This window comes from Carcharhinus amblyrhynchos, chromosome 16 (assembly GCF_965287045.1).
Source record: "Carcharhinus amblyrhynchos chromosome 16, sCarAmb.v2.hapA, whole genome shotgun sequence".
Classification (NCBI taxonomy): Eukaryota; Metazoa; Chordata; class Chondrichthyes; order Carcharhiniformes; family Carcharhinidae; genus Carcharhinus; species Carcharhinus amblyrhynchos.
In genome coordinates, this window is record NC_137339.1 from 67508729 (window position 1) to 67526512 (window position 17784).

The 17784-nt window shown below is 46.2% G+C and overlaps 1 protein-coding gene across 1 annotated transcript in view; it reads left to right on the forward strand.

The window, feature by feature from the left end:
- Positions 1-3397: 3397 nt before the first annotated feature.
- LOC145353708 (uncharacterized) overlaps positions 3398-17784 on the forward strand; it is an 88899-nt gene continuing 74512 nt past the window's right edge. The window contains exons 1-4 of the mRNA XM_080204476.1: positions 3398-3504; positions 3651-3968; positions 8948-9265; positions 14249-14566. Of these exons, the coding sequence (XP_080060602.1) occupies positions 3459-3504; positions 3651-3968; positions 8948-9265; positions 14249-14566 (1000 nt within the window). The 5' untranslated portion in view covers positions 3398-3458. The remainder of the gene's footprint in view (positions 3505-3650; positions 3969-8947; positions 9266-14248; positions 14567-17784) is intronic.

A 17784-nucleotide genomic window follows, 5' to 3' on the forward strand; every position in this document is an offset into this window, starting at 1 on the left:
GCTTCCCACTAGTGCAATGGAGACTCAGAGAGAGGTGTTGTGGGGTAGTTTGAAGTGGCCAGTGCTTCCTTAACTACAGAAAATACAAAACTCACGAGGCAGATATCTCTGTTTAAGCAAAACGTGACAAGCAGCTTGGAGATTACCAAGAGGGTTAAGGAGCTCTGGAATAGATTGGCAGAACCCCCCTGATGAATCCAATGTATACAATCAAAAACAAATCAATTCTAGATTGTCTTGTGATCATTCCCACCTCATATTAATTCAAAATCTATTACACTTAGTAAACATACTTCAGTAATAACTCCTGACAAGTAACTCAGCCAATCGCATTTTACCATCCAGCATAACGATATCTTATTTGTTCATTTAACCTGGATGTTGATTCCCATCTCGGCTGAACTCACTTCCCTGTTGCTATGTTACTATGGGTACTCAGCATAGAGGTCAAAGTGAACATTCCCACTAGCTCATGCCAAAACTGGATATACACATGATCCTGCATCCAGGTACATATCTATTCTATGTCTAGACAATGAAAGTCCCTATTCATTAAATTGCAACATGTGTTCCCTCACCAGAAACTTTCTGATATGAATTCTGCTAACTACTGAGGTTCCCAGTCTTTTGGCTCTGAACTCTTTGCCTTTACCATCATAACTTGCAGAAACTTGCCTTTGGCTAAAATGGACAATTAATTCAATACTTAAGATACATTTAAAATGTCAGCATACATGTTTTAAGACCATAATTACTTATTTAATTCCGTTAATGCATCCACATATGTGTAACTATTTGTTTCATTAGCTTATCATCTTTGTTTCAAGAATCATTTAACTCCTTGCTGATAGTGCCTACGTATTCTGTCTAAAACCTTATAGCTGGTTAATAATTTCCCCCTTCAAGGGGACTCATAGATCACTAATCTTCTGAGGTCTTCAAAGTTCTCTGGGATCAACAATTTTACAGTTAGCTTCCATGTCCCCGTGCGCACCCTCTGTTTACCTGGAAGTGACAGTTGGCCAGTAGGAGACAATGGTCAGAGAAGAACACCAGCTTGATATCAGTGGAACTGACCGTGAGTACGTAAGACACCAACAGGAAATCAACCCTGGAGCAGGTACACCAGTCTGGCTGCGACCATGTGGTCTACGCTGTGCTCCATCTGCAGGATTGCTGAAGATGTTGTGCAGCTTGACATCTTTTTACTGCTTCCATCAGGACGCGAGACGTGGTGTCTAGTTTGCTGTCAGCCCTGTCACATTGTGACAGGGACTCAAACAGGAAGTCTGTCCTGCAGTGAAGGCACCCATTGCAACACAACCACATTTATCAATACTGAGCTCCATCTGCAGGGTCAAGTTCCCTTAATTTTATAAACATTTTTTACTCCATTTTTAAATTTATAAAGCCACTGCCCAGAATGGACTGGGCAGACCCGGAGCCAATCCTTGCTTTCTCCAAGAACCAAATTCAAATTCCAATTGAATCCAATTCAAGGTCCTCGCAAGAGAGACAAACAAAATCCAAGCTGACAAGGCATTGCACCACATCTTGGACTTGATCTGAGCCTAAGGCCAAATTTCCTTTCATTTAAAAAGACTACTCCATCCTTAAAGTTACAAAGTCAAAACTCAGAGTGGACAGAGCAAACTGAAATATATTTCTTGCTAAAAAAAAATTAAATTGTGTCCAAAACAGAGACAAGCAAGATTCAAGCTGACAAAATAGAGGAGTGGCACAGTGGTTAGCACGACTACCTCACAGGTTCAATTCCAGCCTTGGGTCTCCTCATGTCTACGTATGTTTCCTCCCGCAGTCCAAAAATGTACAGATTAGGCGGATTGGCCAATGCTAAATTGCCCCTTACTATCAGAGGGTTAACGGTAAATATGTGGGGTTACGGCGATGAGTGGGATCGTTGTCAGTGTAACTTCGATGGGCCGAATTGTCTCCTCTGCACTGTAGGGATTCTATGAAGATATGATATTGTACCCCTTCGTGGGCTTGGTCTGACTTAGCCAAAAAGGTTGTCAATGCGAAATGCTCTTGTTCTATCCAACCGATTCTTAGGAGTCTTCACTAGAGCCACATTACAGAAGCTGTAATCCCAGCACAACGTTCCACGTTAGGGATTTTGCAAGGAGCTTTCTCAAGCTTCTTGGGACTGGAACTTCGAGAGTACAGCGCAACACATTGCTAACTCAGATCTGTGCACGGATGCTGCTGTCACATATGAGCCGATTTGAAGTCTGCACCCTGAATGACTTTTGTTCCCCACATTAGGCATTTTCCACCAGCTTCCTGCTTGCGAGAAGCTCACCTGATTGGAATGAGGAAGCGGACACATTATCGGAGTGGTGGAGGGGACTGACAAATCGGGGTGAGGGCAGCTAATAGAAGCGCGGAGGAGGAATAAGGAATTCAGGGATGGTGATCGGAGCAGGGTGGGAACAGAAATTGACCCAGGAATGGAAAATTCTTGCAGGTGTGTCTAAACACCCACTTACTTCTCAAAGAATCTTCAAAAGTAACTTCTCAAAGAATCTATTTGCGTTCAATTCTGTTGTAGTCAGTGACACTGCCTTTGGGCGACCAATATGATCGCACCCTGATTTGTGTTCCTGGCTCAGAAAGAAATTCTACCCGATGGTGTTTCACAATCATCCTTTTAACGTAATTAAACAGAACAATAATTTGCACTTCTGTAGCACATTTGGCCAACCAAAACGTCACAAACTGTTTCGCAGGGCTGTTATTAACAACATTTGACACCAAAAGAAATATTAGAACAAAATGACTGAAACCTTGGTCAAAGAGGAAGGGTTTAAGCAGTGATTTGAACAGGGACGCGGAGATGTTTAGGATGGGAGACTCTGGAGTCCGGGCCGGAGGGAACTGATCACAGACTGGCAATGGAGAGGGATTAAAATCCGGCATATGCCGGCATGTTCTGGGCGAGGAGGCGGGGAGGGAGGGAGGGAGGGGGGTGGGGGAGAATGGTGAGGAAGCAGTGATCTCAGAGGGTAAAAGAAACTGACAGAGATTACGGGGGGGGTGGCGGGTGGGGGAGGGCGGCTGGTGGAGAGGGATAAATGTTTCGAGCCTGTGGCTCTGGAAAAGAGATCGAACAGAAAAAGAAAAGGGCCAGACGGAAATTTTACTCAAAACGACAGATTGGTATCTAACAGCTCCAATTGCACAAGTTCCCCTCAGGTAAACAGCACTCGCTCATTGCGGCCTTGGTGAATGAGCGATCTGATCAGAAAGAGTGGATCAGCCACGGAACGCCAGCCTGCATCTGAAAATACGGGTAATCTCACTTCAAAAATGTTACCAGTGATGTGAGCAGTCCAATCAGCATTGAGGTTGTAGTAAATAAGTGAACTGATCTGCTCTGTGCACCAGGAAGAGTGGATCAGTCAGCGAGTGTAACAGGGACTGGCACGGTTCTCAGAATGGAGACACTGACTGCCCTAGCTGTTTGTTTATTGATATCTGTGGGTGAGGATCACTTTCTCACATCATTTGCTTTAGTAATTGGGGAAACTACACAGTAAGGAAATCTGGAGATGTTATTATTATCATTTAGAAAAGTCTGTGTTGTGTTGAGTTTGACCGCTTCTCTCAATGGGATTTTCTTTCCCCAGCGGAGCCCCAGAGTTTCACCATCCAGGTAGAAAACAGGCAGATTAATGTGACCGAAGGAAGAAACGCTTTTTTCTCAGTGAAGCCGTCAGCTGCGGTGCAGAGTGGGAACTGGGAATTCAAGGATGCAACTATCGTTCGGTGGCTCCATGAAATTTATCTTAAAGGTGGTGGTTACATAAATCGGACTGAGTTCTTCCCTTCTAACGGATCGCTCCTGCTGAAGTCGGTGACAGTTTCGGACAGAGGGGATTACACTGTTAAAATGCTGCCAGTAGCCGGCAGTGAAGCAACAGCAACCATCACTCTGAATGTCCTTGGTAAGTGACAAGTCTTTGTGCTCTACACATGAGGGATGATGCCAGCCAGGATGATGAGTATTGGGTCACCGGGAGGCGGGGGGGGGGGGGGGGGGGGGTGGAATGCATAGGTAGTGCTTCGGGGTCGTTTGGAGGAATTGTTGGAAGAAAGTTTGTTTTTAATAGAAATCACAGCCAGAATTGCAGCAGTTGCAGTCCGAAGAAGGTTGCTGCAGAATTATAGTCCACCACACTAATTTAAAGTTTATTTATTAGTGCCACAGGTAGGTTTAATTGCCACTGCAACGAAACTGCTGTGAAAATACCATGTCCCCACACTCAGGCGCCTATTCGGAGGGAGAATTTAGCATGGCCCGTGCACCTAACCAACACGCCTTTAGACCGTGGAAAGAAGCCAGAGCATCCAGAGGAAACGCACACGCACACACTGGGGAAACTGCTCAGAAGCAGTCACCCAAGCCGGGAATCAAGCCTGGGTCGCTGGAGCTGTGAGGCAGCGGTGCCACCAACTGTGTCACCCCTGTGCACTGATAGATGAAACTGTCACGTTCGAGTCCAACTGAGCAAAGAATCAACTGCACTGCATTTCCAGGGAATCGCTCACTCCACCATCTTATTCCATTATCTTTGGTCGGTCTGAATTTACATTATAACTGCACCGGTGTTCGAAACATGGAAACATAGAACATTGGTGTTGGAGTGGGCTATTCAGCCATTCAATATGATCATGGTTGATTATTCACTTTCATGATCATTCTCTTTTATGAGGGTCCTCCAAAGAGTTGTAATCAGTTGGAAAACTATAGGCTGGAGTTGGATACGTTTTGATAGATAAGTTTCAAAGTGTTTGGATGATCTATGATAATATGCACTTTTTAAAAAAAAGATTAAGAGTAGGATTCTCCAACCTTGTTCGCCCTGCCTCCGCTGCCGGTGAGAATGGACAATTTAGAGCACAGCCAAAACTCCATGCACAATTGTCCTGTTTGCATTTTAAGTACTCCTGCCAGCAGAAAATCTGGTGTGTTTCCCACTAGTGATAGCAATGCTGGTCAGATGGGATTCTCCCATCTGAACTATTTAAATTTATGCATCTCAGGAATCATGCTGACCAGCCTGGCTTTGCAGAAATTGGGATGCCCAGATCTGTGTGCTCACTGACCACTCTCCCCCACACTGGACATGGTCACTGCCACCAACAAAAGAAGCACCTCCAACCTCTTAGCACAGAGCAGCATCCTTCACCCCCACAACCGAAAGAATGGATCACCCTTACTCCTAAACCACGCAGGCAAGAGGGTGACCTGAGGGGTTTGAGCTATGAGGAGAGGCTGAATAAACTAGGCTTGTACTCGTTAGAGTTTAGAAGAATGAGGGGAGATCTCATTGAGACGTATAAGATGATGAATGGGATGGATAGGATAGAGGTGGAGAGACTCTTCCCGCTCAAAAAAGACAGTAGGACTAGGGGGCACAGCCTCAAGATAAAGGGGGGGCGGTTTAGAACAGAGTTGAGGAGGAACTTCTTCACTCAAAGGGTGGTGAATCTCTGGAATTCTCTGCCCGTTGAAGTGGTGGAGGCTGCCTCGCTAAATATTTTTAAGAAGCGGGTTGATGGGTTTTTGATAAGCGAGGGGATTGAGGGTTATGGGGAGAGGGCGGGAAAGTGGAACTGAGCCACGACAGATCAGCCATGATCTTATTGAATGGCGGGGCAGGCTCGAAGGGCTGGATGGCCTACCCCTGCTCCTATTTCTTATGTTCTTATGACCTGACTCACCCCATAGCCAGAGACCTCAGCTGTCCCGACAAGAGAGAAACTCCCAGATGAATTCACTTTACCCTCCGCCTTCCCCTTTCAGGGCCACCTCAGGTACCCTTGCACTGCCCCCTGACAGCAAAACCCTGACCTGGTGCCTTGTACTTTGAGAAGGGCAGGGAATTAAGTGTCCATGTTGCTCTTTGTTGCTGCCAGGCTGCAGATGGGGGGGTCCCTCAAAGGACATGAGGGTTGGGTTGGCTCAGGCTGGCAGGAAGGGCTTGACCTCAACACTCTATACCAGGATGGTGGTCTAGCGGCTGCACCTGCCCTTGGATCCTTGGGAAAGATATTATTCAGTTTCAGGATGGTGAATTCAGACACCATTCAAGGGTAAGATATTCATTACTATTTCTGTTCTCTAAAACCTTTGAAGTGCTCGGGTTACTTTGATATCCATGCTCCTTGGAAACTTCGATGCCTTCAAAATCACCGCAGTACTCCATTCTACAGTAGACAATGGCCCATTTGTTAAAAGCCTTCATTAAAGTGTTCTGTTGGAAATGGCTTGTCAGGATTATTTTGAAGATCTGTTTTCTTTCTCTCATCATCCACAACTGCTGTGAAATTCCTTTGAAGCGCTTGACTGGTCAGTCTCACTGTGGAAATAGCCTTTTAAAATTGAAAGGTTAGCACCTGACGTCCGCATCTTTTGAAGTCAATCTTTTAGGTATGGGTTACTTCCCTGTAATAACTTCATGGAGGCGGAAGTCCTGCCACCAAGTTGCTTTATTTATACCATACATCTGTACACAGCCAACTCTCCAGTTGCTCCCTGCAGAATGCAGACTGGGAGAATGACACACCTGCTTTAAATAGGGAGCATGAGGCTCCCTGATTTAACCATCAATTAAGACATACTCTGGCGAGCCCAACCTTGTTAGGCTGGCTGAAGTGAGCACATTCCCCACTAACAAAAAGTCTTGTTTGTTTTCATTTCCCTTCGCAGTTCAATGCATCTTGAGTGCTTTGTTAATATTGCAGTTAGAAAAGGGGAAGTTAAACCTTGTAAAATGCTCTAAGGGCAGTGCTTCTAGATATGCAGCCTTTGATTGATAGGTTTAGTTGACACCAGGAAACCCGCTGTTGGGGATGGGGGGTGGGATTTGGCAGTAGTGGGATCAGAAGATTTCACTGGCGAGAAGAACAGCAGAATCATCCAGTTTGTGGAATAGGATTGGTTTTGTTAGAGCTACTCCCATTTTGCAGGAAAAGGTCATGTGGGTTTGGTTGGTGGTCCACAGAAACTCAGCATGCAAGAATATATGCAGAGTTAAGTGAATCTTGGACAAAAGAATCCCAGCAGTAAATCCCAACAGGAAATCAATCCTGAAGCAGACACACCAATCTGGCTGCGACCATGTGGTCTACGCTGCGCTCCATGTGCAGGATTGCTGAAGATGTTGTGCAGCTTGACAGCTTTTTACTGCTTCCATCAGGACGCGAGATGCGGTGTCCAGTTTGCTGTCAGCTCTGACACATTGTGACAGGGACTCAAACAGGAAGTCTGTCCTGCAGTGGAGACACCCACTGCCACACAACCACATTTATCTATGCTGAGCTCCAACTGCAGGGTCAAGTTCTCTTAATTTTTAAAACATTTTTTACTCCATTTTTAAAGTTATAGAGCCACTGCTGAGAATGGACTGGGCAGACCTGGAGCCAATCCTTGCTTGCTCCAAGAACCAAATTCAAATTCCAATTGAATCCAACTCCAGGTCCCCACAAGAAAGAGTAACAATATCCAAGCGGATAAGTCAATGCACCACATCTTGGGCTTGATCTGAGCAGAAGGCCAAATTTCCCTTCACTTAAAAACCTACTCCATCCTTAAAGTTACAAAGTCAAAACTCAGAGTGGACAGAGCAAATCAAAGTATATCTCTTGCTAAAAAAATCAAATTGTGTCCAGTCCACAGTCCCCACAAGATTCAAGCTGACAAAACAGAGGCGTGGCACATTGGTTAGCACGACTACCTCACAGTGCCAGTCAAACAGGTTGAATTCCAGCCTTGTGTCTCCCCATGTCTGCGTGTGTTTCCTCCCGCAGTCCAAAAATGTACAGATTAGGTGGATTGGCCAATGCTAAATTGCCCCTTGCTATTAGAGGGTTAACTGTAAATATGTGGGGTTACGGCGATGAGTGGGATTGTTGTCAATGTATTTTCGATGGGCCGAATTGCCTCCTCTGCACTGTAGGGATTCTATGAAGATAAGATATTATACCCCTTCGTGGGCTTGGTCTGACTTAGCCAAAAAGGTTGCCAATGCGAAATGCTCTTGTTCGATCCAACCGATTCTTAGGAGATGTTTAGGATGGGAAATTCTGGAGTCCAGGCCGGAGGAAACTGATTACAGACTGGCAATGGAGTGGGATTAAAATCCGGCATGTGCCGGCATGTTCTGGGCGAGGAGGCGGGGAGGGAGGAAGCAGTGATCTCAGAGGGTAAAGGAAACTGACAGAGATTACGGGGGGGGTGGCGGGTGGGGGAGGGCGGCTGGTGGAGAGGCCTTATTGCGATTGAAAGCGTTAACATTGAAGCTTAGCCGGAGCCTCAGCGTGGATGCAACTGTCTGCGGGTCAGACAGTTCTTATTTTGGGATAAATATTTCGAGCCTGTGGCTCTGGAAAAGAGATCGAACACAAAAAGAAAAGGGCCAGACGGAAATTATACTAAGAACGACAGATTGGTATCTAACAGCTCCAATTACACAGGTTCCCCTCAGGTAAACAGCACTCTCTCATTGCGGCCTTGGTGAATGAGCGATCTGATCAGAAAGAGTGGATCAGCCACGGAACGCCAGCCTGCATCTGAAAATACGGGTAATATCACTTCAAAAATGTTACCAGTGATGTGAGCAGTCCAATCAGCATTGAGGTTGTAGTAAATAAGTGAACTGATCTGCTCTGTGCACCGGGAAGAGTGGATCAGTCAGCGAGTGTAACAGGGACTGGCACGGTTCTCAGAATGGAGACACTGACTGCCCTAGCTGTTTGTTTATTGATATCTGTGGGTGAGGATCACTTTCTCACATCATTTGCTTTAGTAATTGGGGAAACTACACAGTAAGGAAATCTGGAGATGTTATTATTATCATTTAGAAAAGTCTGTGTTGTGTTGAGTTTGACCGCTTCTCTCAATGGGATTTTCTTTCCTCAGCGGAGCCCCAGAGTTTCACCATCCAGGTAGAAAGCAGGCAGATTAATGTGACCGAAGGAGAAAGCGCTTTTTTCTCAGTGAAGCCGTCAGCTGCGGTGCAGAGTGGGAACTGGGAATTCAAGGATGCAACTATCGTTCGGTGGCTCCGTGAAACTTCTATTAAAGGTGGTGGTTACATAAATCGGACTGAGTTCTTCCCTTCTAACGGATCGCTCCTGCTGAAGTCAGTGACAGTTTCGGACAGAGGGGATTACACTGTTAAAATGCTGCCAGAAACCGGCAGTGAAGCAATAGCAACCATCACTCTGAATGTCCTTGGTAAGTGACAAGTCTTTGTGCTTTACACATGAGGAATGATGCCAGCCAGGATGATGAGTATTGGGTCACCGGGAGGCGGGGGGGGGGGGGGGGGGGTGGAACGCATAGGTAGTGCTTCGGGGTCGTTTGGAGGAATTGTTGGAAGAAAGTTTGTTTTTAATAGAAATCACAGCCAGAATTGCAGCAGTTGCAGTCCGAAGAAGGTTGCTGCAGAATTATAGTCCACCACACTAATTTAAAGTTTATTTATTAGTGCCACAGGTAGGTTTAATTGCCACTGCAACGAAACTACTGTGAAAATACCATGTCCCCACACTCAGGCGCCTATTCGGAGGGAGAATTTAGCATGGCCCGTGCACCTAACCAACACGCCTTTAGACCGTGGAAAGAAGCCAGAGCATCCAGAGGAAACGCACACGCACACACTGGGGAAACTGCTCAGAAGCAGTCACCCAAGCCGGGAATCAAGCCTGGGTCGCTGGAGCTGTGAGGCAGCGGTGCCACCAACTGTGTCACCCCTGTGCACTGATAGATGAAACTGTCACGTTCGAGTCCAACTGAGCAAAGAATCAACTGCACTGCATTTCCAGGGAATCGCTCACTCCACCATCTTATTCCATTATCTTTGGTCGGTCTGAATTTACATTATAACTGCACCGGTGTTCGAAACATGGAAACATAGAACATTGGTGTTGGAGTGGGCTATTCAGCCATTCAATATGATCATGGTTGATTATTCACTTTCATGATCATTCACTTTTATGAGGGTCCTCCAAAGAGTTGTGATCAGTTGGAAAACTATAGGCTGGAGTTGGATACGTGTTGGTAGATAAGTTTAAAGGTGTTTGGATGATCTATGATAATATGCACTTTTAAAAAAAAGATTAAGAGTAGGATTCTCCAATCTTGTTCGCCCTGCCTCCGCTGCCAGTGAGAATGGACAATTTAGAGCACAGCCAAAACTCCATGCACAATTGTCCTGTTTGCATTTTAAGTACTCCTGCCAGCAGAAAATCTGGTGTGTTTCCCTCTAGTGATAGCAATGCTGGTCAGATGGGATTCTCCCATCTGAACTATTTAAATTTATGCATCTCAGGAATCATGCTGACCAGCCTGGCTTTGCAGAAATTGGGATGCCCAGATCTATGTGCTCACTGACCACTCTCCCCCACACTGGACATGGTCACTGCCACCAACAAAAGAAGCACCTCCAACCTCTTAGCACAGAGCAGCATCCTTCACCCCCACAACTGAAAGAATGGATCACCCTTACTCCTAAACCACGCAGGGAAGAGGGTGACCTGAGGGGTTTGAGCTATGAGGAGAGGCTGAATAAACTAGGCTTGTACTCGTTAGAGTTTAGAAGAATGAGGGGAGATCTCATTGAGACGTATAAGATGATGAATGGGATGGATAGGATAGAGGTGGAGAGACTCTTCCCGCTCAAAAAAGACAGTAGGACTAGGGGGCACAGCCTCAAGATAAAGGGGGGCGGTTTAGGACGGAGTTGAGGAGGAACTTCTTCACTCAAAGGGTGGTGAATCTCTGGAATTCTCTGCCCGTTGAAGTGGTGGAGGCTGCCTCGCTAAATATTTTTAAGAAGCGGGTTGATGGGTTTTTGATAAGCGAGGGGATTAAGGGTTATGGGGAGAGGGCGGGAAAGTGGAACTGAGCCACGACAGATCAGCCATGATCTTATTGAATGGCGGGGCAGGCTCGAAGGGCTGGATGGCCTACTCCTGCTCCTATTTCTTATGTTCTTATGTTCTTATGACCTGACTCACCCCATAGCCAGAGACCTCAGCTGTCCCGACAAGAGAGAAACTCCCAGATGAATTCACTTTACCCTCCGCCTTCCCCTTTCAGGGCCACCTCAGGTACCCTTGCGCTGCCCCCTGACAGCAAAACCCTGACCTGGTGCCTTGTACTTTGAGAAGGGCAGGGAATTAAGTGTCCATGTTGCTCTTTGTTGCTGCCAGGCTGCAGATGGGGGGGTCCCTCAAAGGACATGAGGGTTGGGTTGGCTCAGGCTGGCAGGAAGGGCTTGACCTCAACACTCTATACCAGGATGGTGGTCTAGCGGCTGCACCTGCCCTTGGATCCTTGGGAAAGATATTGTTCAGTTTCAGGATGGTGAATTCAGACACCATTCAAGGGTAAGATGTTCATTACTATTTCTGTTCTCTAAAACCTTTGAAGTGCTCGGGTTACTTTGATATCCATGCTCCTTGGAAACTTCGATGCCTTCAAAATCACCGCAGTACTCCATTCTACAGTAGACAATGGCCCATTTGTTAAAAGCCTTCGTTAAAGTGTTCTGTTGGAAATGGCTTGTCAGGATTATTTTGAAGATCTGTTTTCTTTCTCTCATCATTCACAACTGCTGTGAAATTCCTTTGAAGCGCTTGACTGGTCAGTCTCACTGTGGAAATAGCCTTTTAAGATTGAAAGGTTAGCATCTGATGTCCGCATCTTTTGAAGTCAATTTTTTAGGTATGGGTTACTTCCCTGTAATAACTTCATGGAGGCGGAAGTCCTGCCACCAAGTTGCTTTATTTACACCATACATCTGTACACAGCCAACTCTCCAGTTGCTCCCTGCAGAATGCAGACTGGGAGAATGACACACCTGCTTTAAATAGGGAGCATGAGGCTCCCTGATTTAACCATCAATTAAGACATACTCTGGCGAGCCCAACCTTGTTAGGCTGGCTGAAGTGAGCACATTCCCCACTAACAAAAAGTCTTGTTTGTTTTCATTTCCCTTCGCAGTTCAATGCATCTTGAGTGCTTTGTTAATATTGCAGTTAGAAAAGGGGAAGTTAAACCTTGTAAAATGCTCTAAGGGCAGTGCTTCTAGATATGCAGCCTTTGATTGATAGGTTTAGTTGACACCAGGAAACCCGCTGTTGGGGATGGGGGGTGGGATTTGGCAGTAGTGGGATCAGAAGATTTCACTGGCGAGAAGAACAGGAGAATCATCCAGTTTGTGGAATAGGATTGGCTTTGTTAGAGCTACTCCCATTTTGCAGGAAAAGGTCATGTGGGTTTGGTTGGTGGTCCACAGAAACTCAGCATGCAAGAATACGTGCAGAGTTAAGTGAATCTTGGACAAAAGAATCCTAGCAGTAAATCCCAACAGGAAATCAATCCTGAAGCAGACACACCAATCTGGCTGCGACCATGTGGTCTACGCTGCACTCCATGTGCAGGATTGCTGAAGATGTTGTGCAACTTGACATCTTTTTACTGCTTCCATCAGGACGCGAGACGCCGTGTCCAGTTTGCTGTCAGCTCTGACACATTGTGACAGGGACTCAAACAGGAAGTCTGTCCTGCAGTGGAGACACCCACTGCCACACAACCACATTTATCTATGCTGAGCTCCAACTGCAGGGTCAAGTTCTCTTAATTTTTTAAACATTTTTTACTCCATTTTTAAAGTTATAGAGCCACTGCTGAGAATGGACTGGGCAGACCCGGAGCCAATCCTTGCTTGCTCCAAGAACCAAATTCAAATTCCAACTGAATCCAACTCCAGGTCCCCACAAGAAAGAGTAACAATATCCAAGCGGATAAGGCATTGCACCACATCTTGGGCTTGATCTGAGCAGAAGGCCAAATTTCTCTTCACTTAAAAACCTACTCCATCCTTAAAGTTACAAAGTCAAAACTCAGAGTGGACAGAGCAAATCAAAGTATATCTCTTGCTAAAAAAATCAAATTGTGTCCAGTTCACAGTCCCCACAAGATTCAAGCTGACAAAACAGAGGCGTGGCACATTGGTTAGCACGACTACCTCACAGTGCCAGTCAAACAGGTTCAATTCCAGCCTTGTGTCTCCCTATGTCTGCGTGTGTTTCCTCCCGCAGTCCAAAAATGTACAGATTAGGTGGATTGGCCAATGCTAAATTGCCCCTTGCTATTAGAGGGTTAACTGTAAATATGTGGGGTTACGGCGATGAGTGGGATTGTTGTCAATGTATTTTCGATGGGCCGAATTGCCTCCTCTGCACTGTAGGGATTCTATGAAGATAAGATATTGTACCCCTTCGTGGGCTTGGTCTGACTTAGCCAAAAAGGTTGCCAATGCGAAATACTCTTGTTCGATCCAACCGATTCTTAGGAGATGTTTAGGATGGGAAATTCTGGAGTCCAGGCCGGAGGAAACTGATTACAGACTGGCAATGGAGTGGGATTAAAATCCGGCATGTGCCGGCATGTTCTGGGCGAGGAGGCGGGGAGGGAGGAAGCAGTGATCTCAGAGGGTAAAGGAAACTGACAGAGATTACGGGGGGGCGGGCGGGTGCGGGAGGGCGGCTGGTGGAGAGGCCTTATTGCGATTGAAAACGTTAACATTGAAGCTCAGCCGGAGCCTCAGCGTGGATGCAACTGTCTGCGGGTCAGACAGGTCTTATTTTGGGATAAATATTTCGAGCCTGTGGCTCTGGAAAAGAGATCGAACACAAAAAGAAAAGGGCCAGACGGAAATTTTACTCAAAACGACAGATTGGTATCTAACAGCTCCAATTGCACAAGTTCCCCTCAGGTAAACAGCACTCGCTCATTGCGGCCTTGGTGAATGAGCGATCTGATCAGAAAGAGTGGATCAGCCACGGAACGCCAGCCTGCATCTGAAAATACGGGTAATCTCACTTCAAAAATGTTACCAGTGATGTGAGCAGTCCAATCAGCATTGAGGTTGTAGTAAATAAGTGAACTGATCTGCTCTGTGCACCAGGAAGAGTGGATCAGTCAGCGAGTGTAACAGGGACTGGCACGGTTCTCAGAATGGAGACACTGACTGCCCTAGCTGTTTGTTTATTGATATCTGTGGGTGAGGATCACTTTCTCACATCATTTATTTTAGTAATTGGGGAAACTACACAGTAAGGAAATCTGGAGATGTTATTATTATCATTTAGAAAAGTCTGTGTTGTGTTGAGTTTGACCGCTTCTCTCAATGGGATTTTCTTTCCCCAGCGGAGCCCCAGAGTTTCACCATCCAGGTAGAAAACAGGCAGATTAATGTGACCGAAGGAGAAAGCGCTTTTTTCTCAGTGAAGCCGTCAGCTGCGGTGCAGAGTGGGAACTGGGAATTCAAGGATGCAACTATCGTTCGGTGGCTCCGTGAAACTTCTATTAAAGGTGGTGGTTACATAAATCGGACTGAGTTCTTCCCTTCTAACGGATCGCTCCTGCTGAAGTCAGTGACAGTTTCGGACAGAGGGGATTACACTGTTAAAATGCTGCCAGAAACCGGCAGTGAAGCAACAGCAACCATCACTCTGAATGTCCTTGGTAAGTGACAAGTCTTTGTGCTTTACACATGAGGGATGATGCCAGCCAGGATGATGAGTATTGGGTCACCGGGAGGCGGGGGGATGCATAGGTGGTGCTTCGGGGTCGTTTGGAGGAATTGTTGGAAGAAAGTTTGTTTTAAATAGAAATCACAGCCAGAATTGCAGCAGTTGCAGTCCGAAGAAGGTTGCTGCAGAATTATAGTCCACCACACTAATTTAAAGTTTATTTATTAGTGCCACAGGTAGGTTTAATTGCCACTGCAACGAAACTACTGTGAAAATACCATGTCCCCACACTCAGGCGCCTATTCGGAGGGAGAATTTAGCATGGCCCGTGCACCTAACCAACACGCCTTTAGACCGTGGAAAGAAGCCAGAGCATCCAGAGGAAACGCACACGCACACACTGGGGAAACTGCTCAGAAGCAGTCACCCAAGCCGGGAATCAAGCCTGGGTCGCTGGAGCTGTGAGGCAGCGGTGCCACCAACTGTGTCACCCCTGTGCACTGATAGATGAAACTGTCACGTTCGAGTCCAACTGAGCAAAGAATCAACTGCACTGCATTTCCAGGGAATCGCTCACTCCACCATCTTATTCCATTATCTTTGGTCGGTCTGAATTTACATTATAACTGCACCGGTGTTCGAAACATGGAAACATAGAACATTGGTGTTGGAGTGGGCTATTCAGCCATTCAATATGATCATGGTTGATTATTCACTTTCATGATCATTCTCTTTTATGAGGGTCCTCCAAAGAGTTGTGATTAGTTGGAAAACTATAGGCTGGAGTTGGATACGTTTTGGTAGATAAGTTTAAAGGTGTTTGGATGATCTATGATAATATGCGCTTTTAAAAAAAAGATTAAGAGTAGGATTCTCCAATCTTGTTCGCCCTGCCTCCGCTGCCAGTGAGAATGGACAATTTAGAGCACAGCCAAAACTCCATGCACAATTGTCCTGTTTGCATTTTAAGTACTCCTGCCAGCAGAAAATCTGGTGTGTTTCCCACTAGTGATAGCAATGCTGGTCAGATGGGATTCTCCCATCTGAACTATTTAAATTTATGCATCTCAGGAATCATGCTGACCAGCCTGGCTTTGCAGAAATTGGGATGCCCAGATCTATGTGCTCACTGACCACTCTCCCCCACACTGGACATGGTCACTGCCACCAACAAAAGAAGCACCTCCAACCTCTTAGCACAGAGCAGCATCCTTCACCCCCACAACTGAAAGAATGGATCACCCTTACTCCTAAACCACGCAGGCAAGAGGGTGACCTGAGGGGTTTGAGCTATGAGGAGAGGCTGAATAAACTAGGCTTGTACTCGTTAGAGTTTAGAAGAATGAGGGGAGATCTCATTGAGACGTATAAGATGATGAATGGGATGGATAGGATAGAGGTGGAGAGACTCTTCCCGCTCAAAAAAGACAGTAGGACTAGGGGGCACAGCCTCAAGATAAAGTGGGGGGGGGGCGGTTTAGGACGGAGTTGAGGAGGAACTTCTTCACTCAAAGGGTGGTGAATCTCTGGAATTCTCTGCCCGTTGAAGTGGTGGAGGCTGCCTCGCTAAATATTTTTAAGAAGCGGGTTGATGGGTTTTTGATAAGCGAGGGGATTAAGGGTTATGGGGAGAGGGCGGGAAAGTGGAACTGAGCCACGACAGATCAGCCATGATCTTATTGAATGGCGGGGCAGGCTCGAAGGGCTGGATGGCCTACCCCTGCTCCTATTTCTTATGTTCTTATGTTCTTATGACCTGACTCACCCCATAGCCAGAGACCTCAGCTGTCCCGACAAGAGAGAAACTCCCAGATGAATTCACTTTACCCTCCGCCTTCCCCTTTCAGGGCCACCTCAGGTACCCTTGCGCTGCCCCCTGACAGCAAAACCCTGACCTGGTGCCTTGTACTTTGAGAAGGGCAGGGAATTAAGTGTCCATGTTGCTCTTTGTTGCTGCCAGGCTGCAGATGGGGGGGTCCCTCAAAGGACATGAGGGTTGGGTTGGCTCAGGCTGGCAGGAAGGGCTTGACCTCAACACTCTATACCAGGATGGTGGTCTAGCGGCTGCACCTGCCCTTGGATCCTTGGGAAAGATATTGTTCAGTTTCAGGATGGTGAATTCAGACACCATTCAAGGGTAAGATATTCATTACTATTTCTGTTCTCTAAAACCTTTGAAGTGCTCGGGTTACTTTGATATCCCTGCTCCTTGGAAACTTCGATGCCTTCAAAATCACCGCAGTACTCCATTCTACAGTAGACAATGGCCCATTTGTTAAAAGCCTTCATTAAAGTGTTCTGTTGGAAATGGCTTGTCAGGATTATTTTGAAGATCTGTTTTCTTTCTCTCATCATCCACAACTGCTGTGAAATTCCTTTGAAGCGCTTGACTGGTCAGTCTCACTGTGGAAATAGCCTTTTAAGATTGAAAGGTTAGCATCTGATGTCCGCATCTTTTGAAGTCAATTTTTTAGGTATGGGTTACTTCCCTGTAATAACTTCATGGAGGCGGAAGTCCTGCCACCAAGTTGCTTTATTTACACCATACATCTGTACACAGCCAACTCTCCAGTTGCTCCCTGCAGAATGCAGACTGGGAGAATGACACACCTGCTTTAAATAGGGAGCATGAGGCTCCCTGATTTAACCATCAATTAAGACATACTCTGGCGAGCCCAACCTTTTTAGGCTGGCTGAAGTGAGCACATTCCCCACTAACAAAAAGTCTTGTTTGTTTTCATTTCCCTTCGCAGTTCAATGCATCTTGAGTGCTTTGTTAATATTGCAGTTAGAAAAGGGGAAGATAAACCTTGTAAAATGCTCTAAGGGCAGTGCTTCTAGATATGCAGCCTTTGATTGATAGGTTTAGTTGACACCAGGAAACCCGCTGTTGGGGATGGGGGATGGGGTTTGGCAGTAGTGGGATCAGAAGATTTCACTGGCGGGAAGAACAGGAGAATCATCCAGTTTGTGGAATATGATTTGTTTTGTTAGAGCTACTCCCATTTTGCAGGAAAAGGTCATGTGGGTTTAGTTGGTGGTCCACAGAAACTCAGCATGCAAGAATACGTGCAGAGTTAAGTGAATCTTGGACAAAAGAATCCCAGCAGTAAATCCCAACAGGAAATCAATCCTGAAGCAGACACACCAATCTGGCTGCGACCATGTGGTCTACGCTGCGCTCCATGTGCAGGATTGCTGAAGATGTTG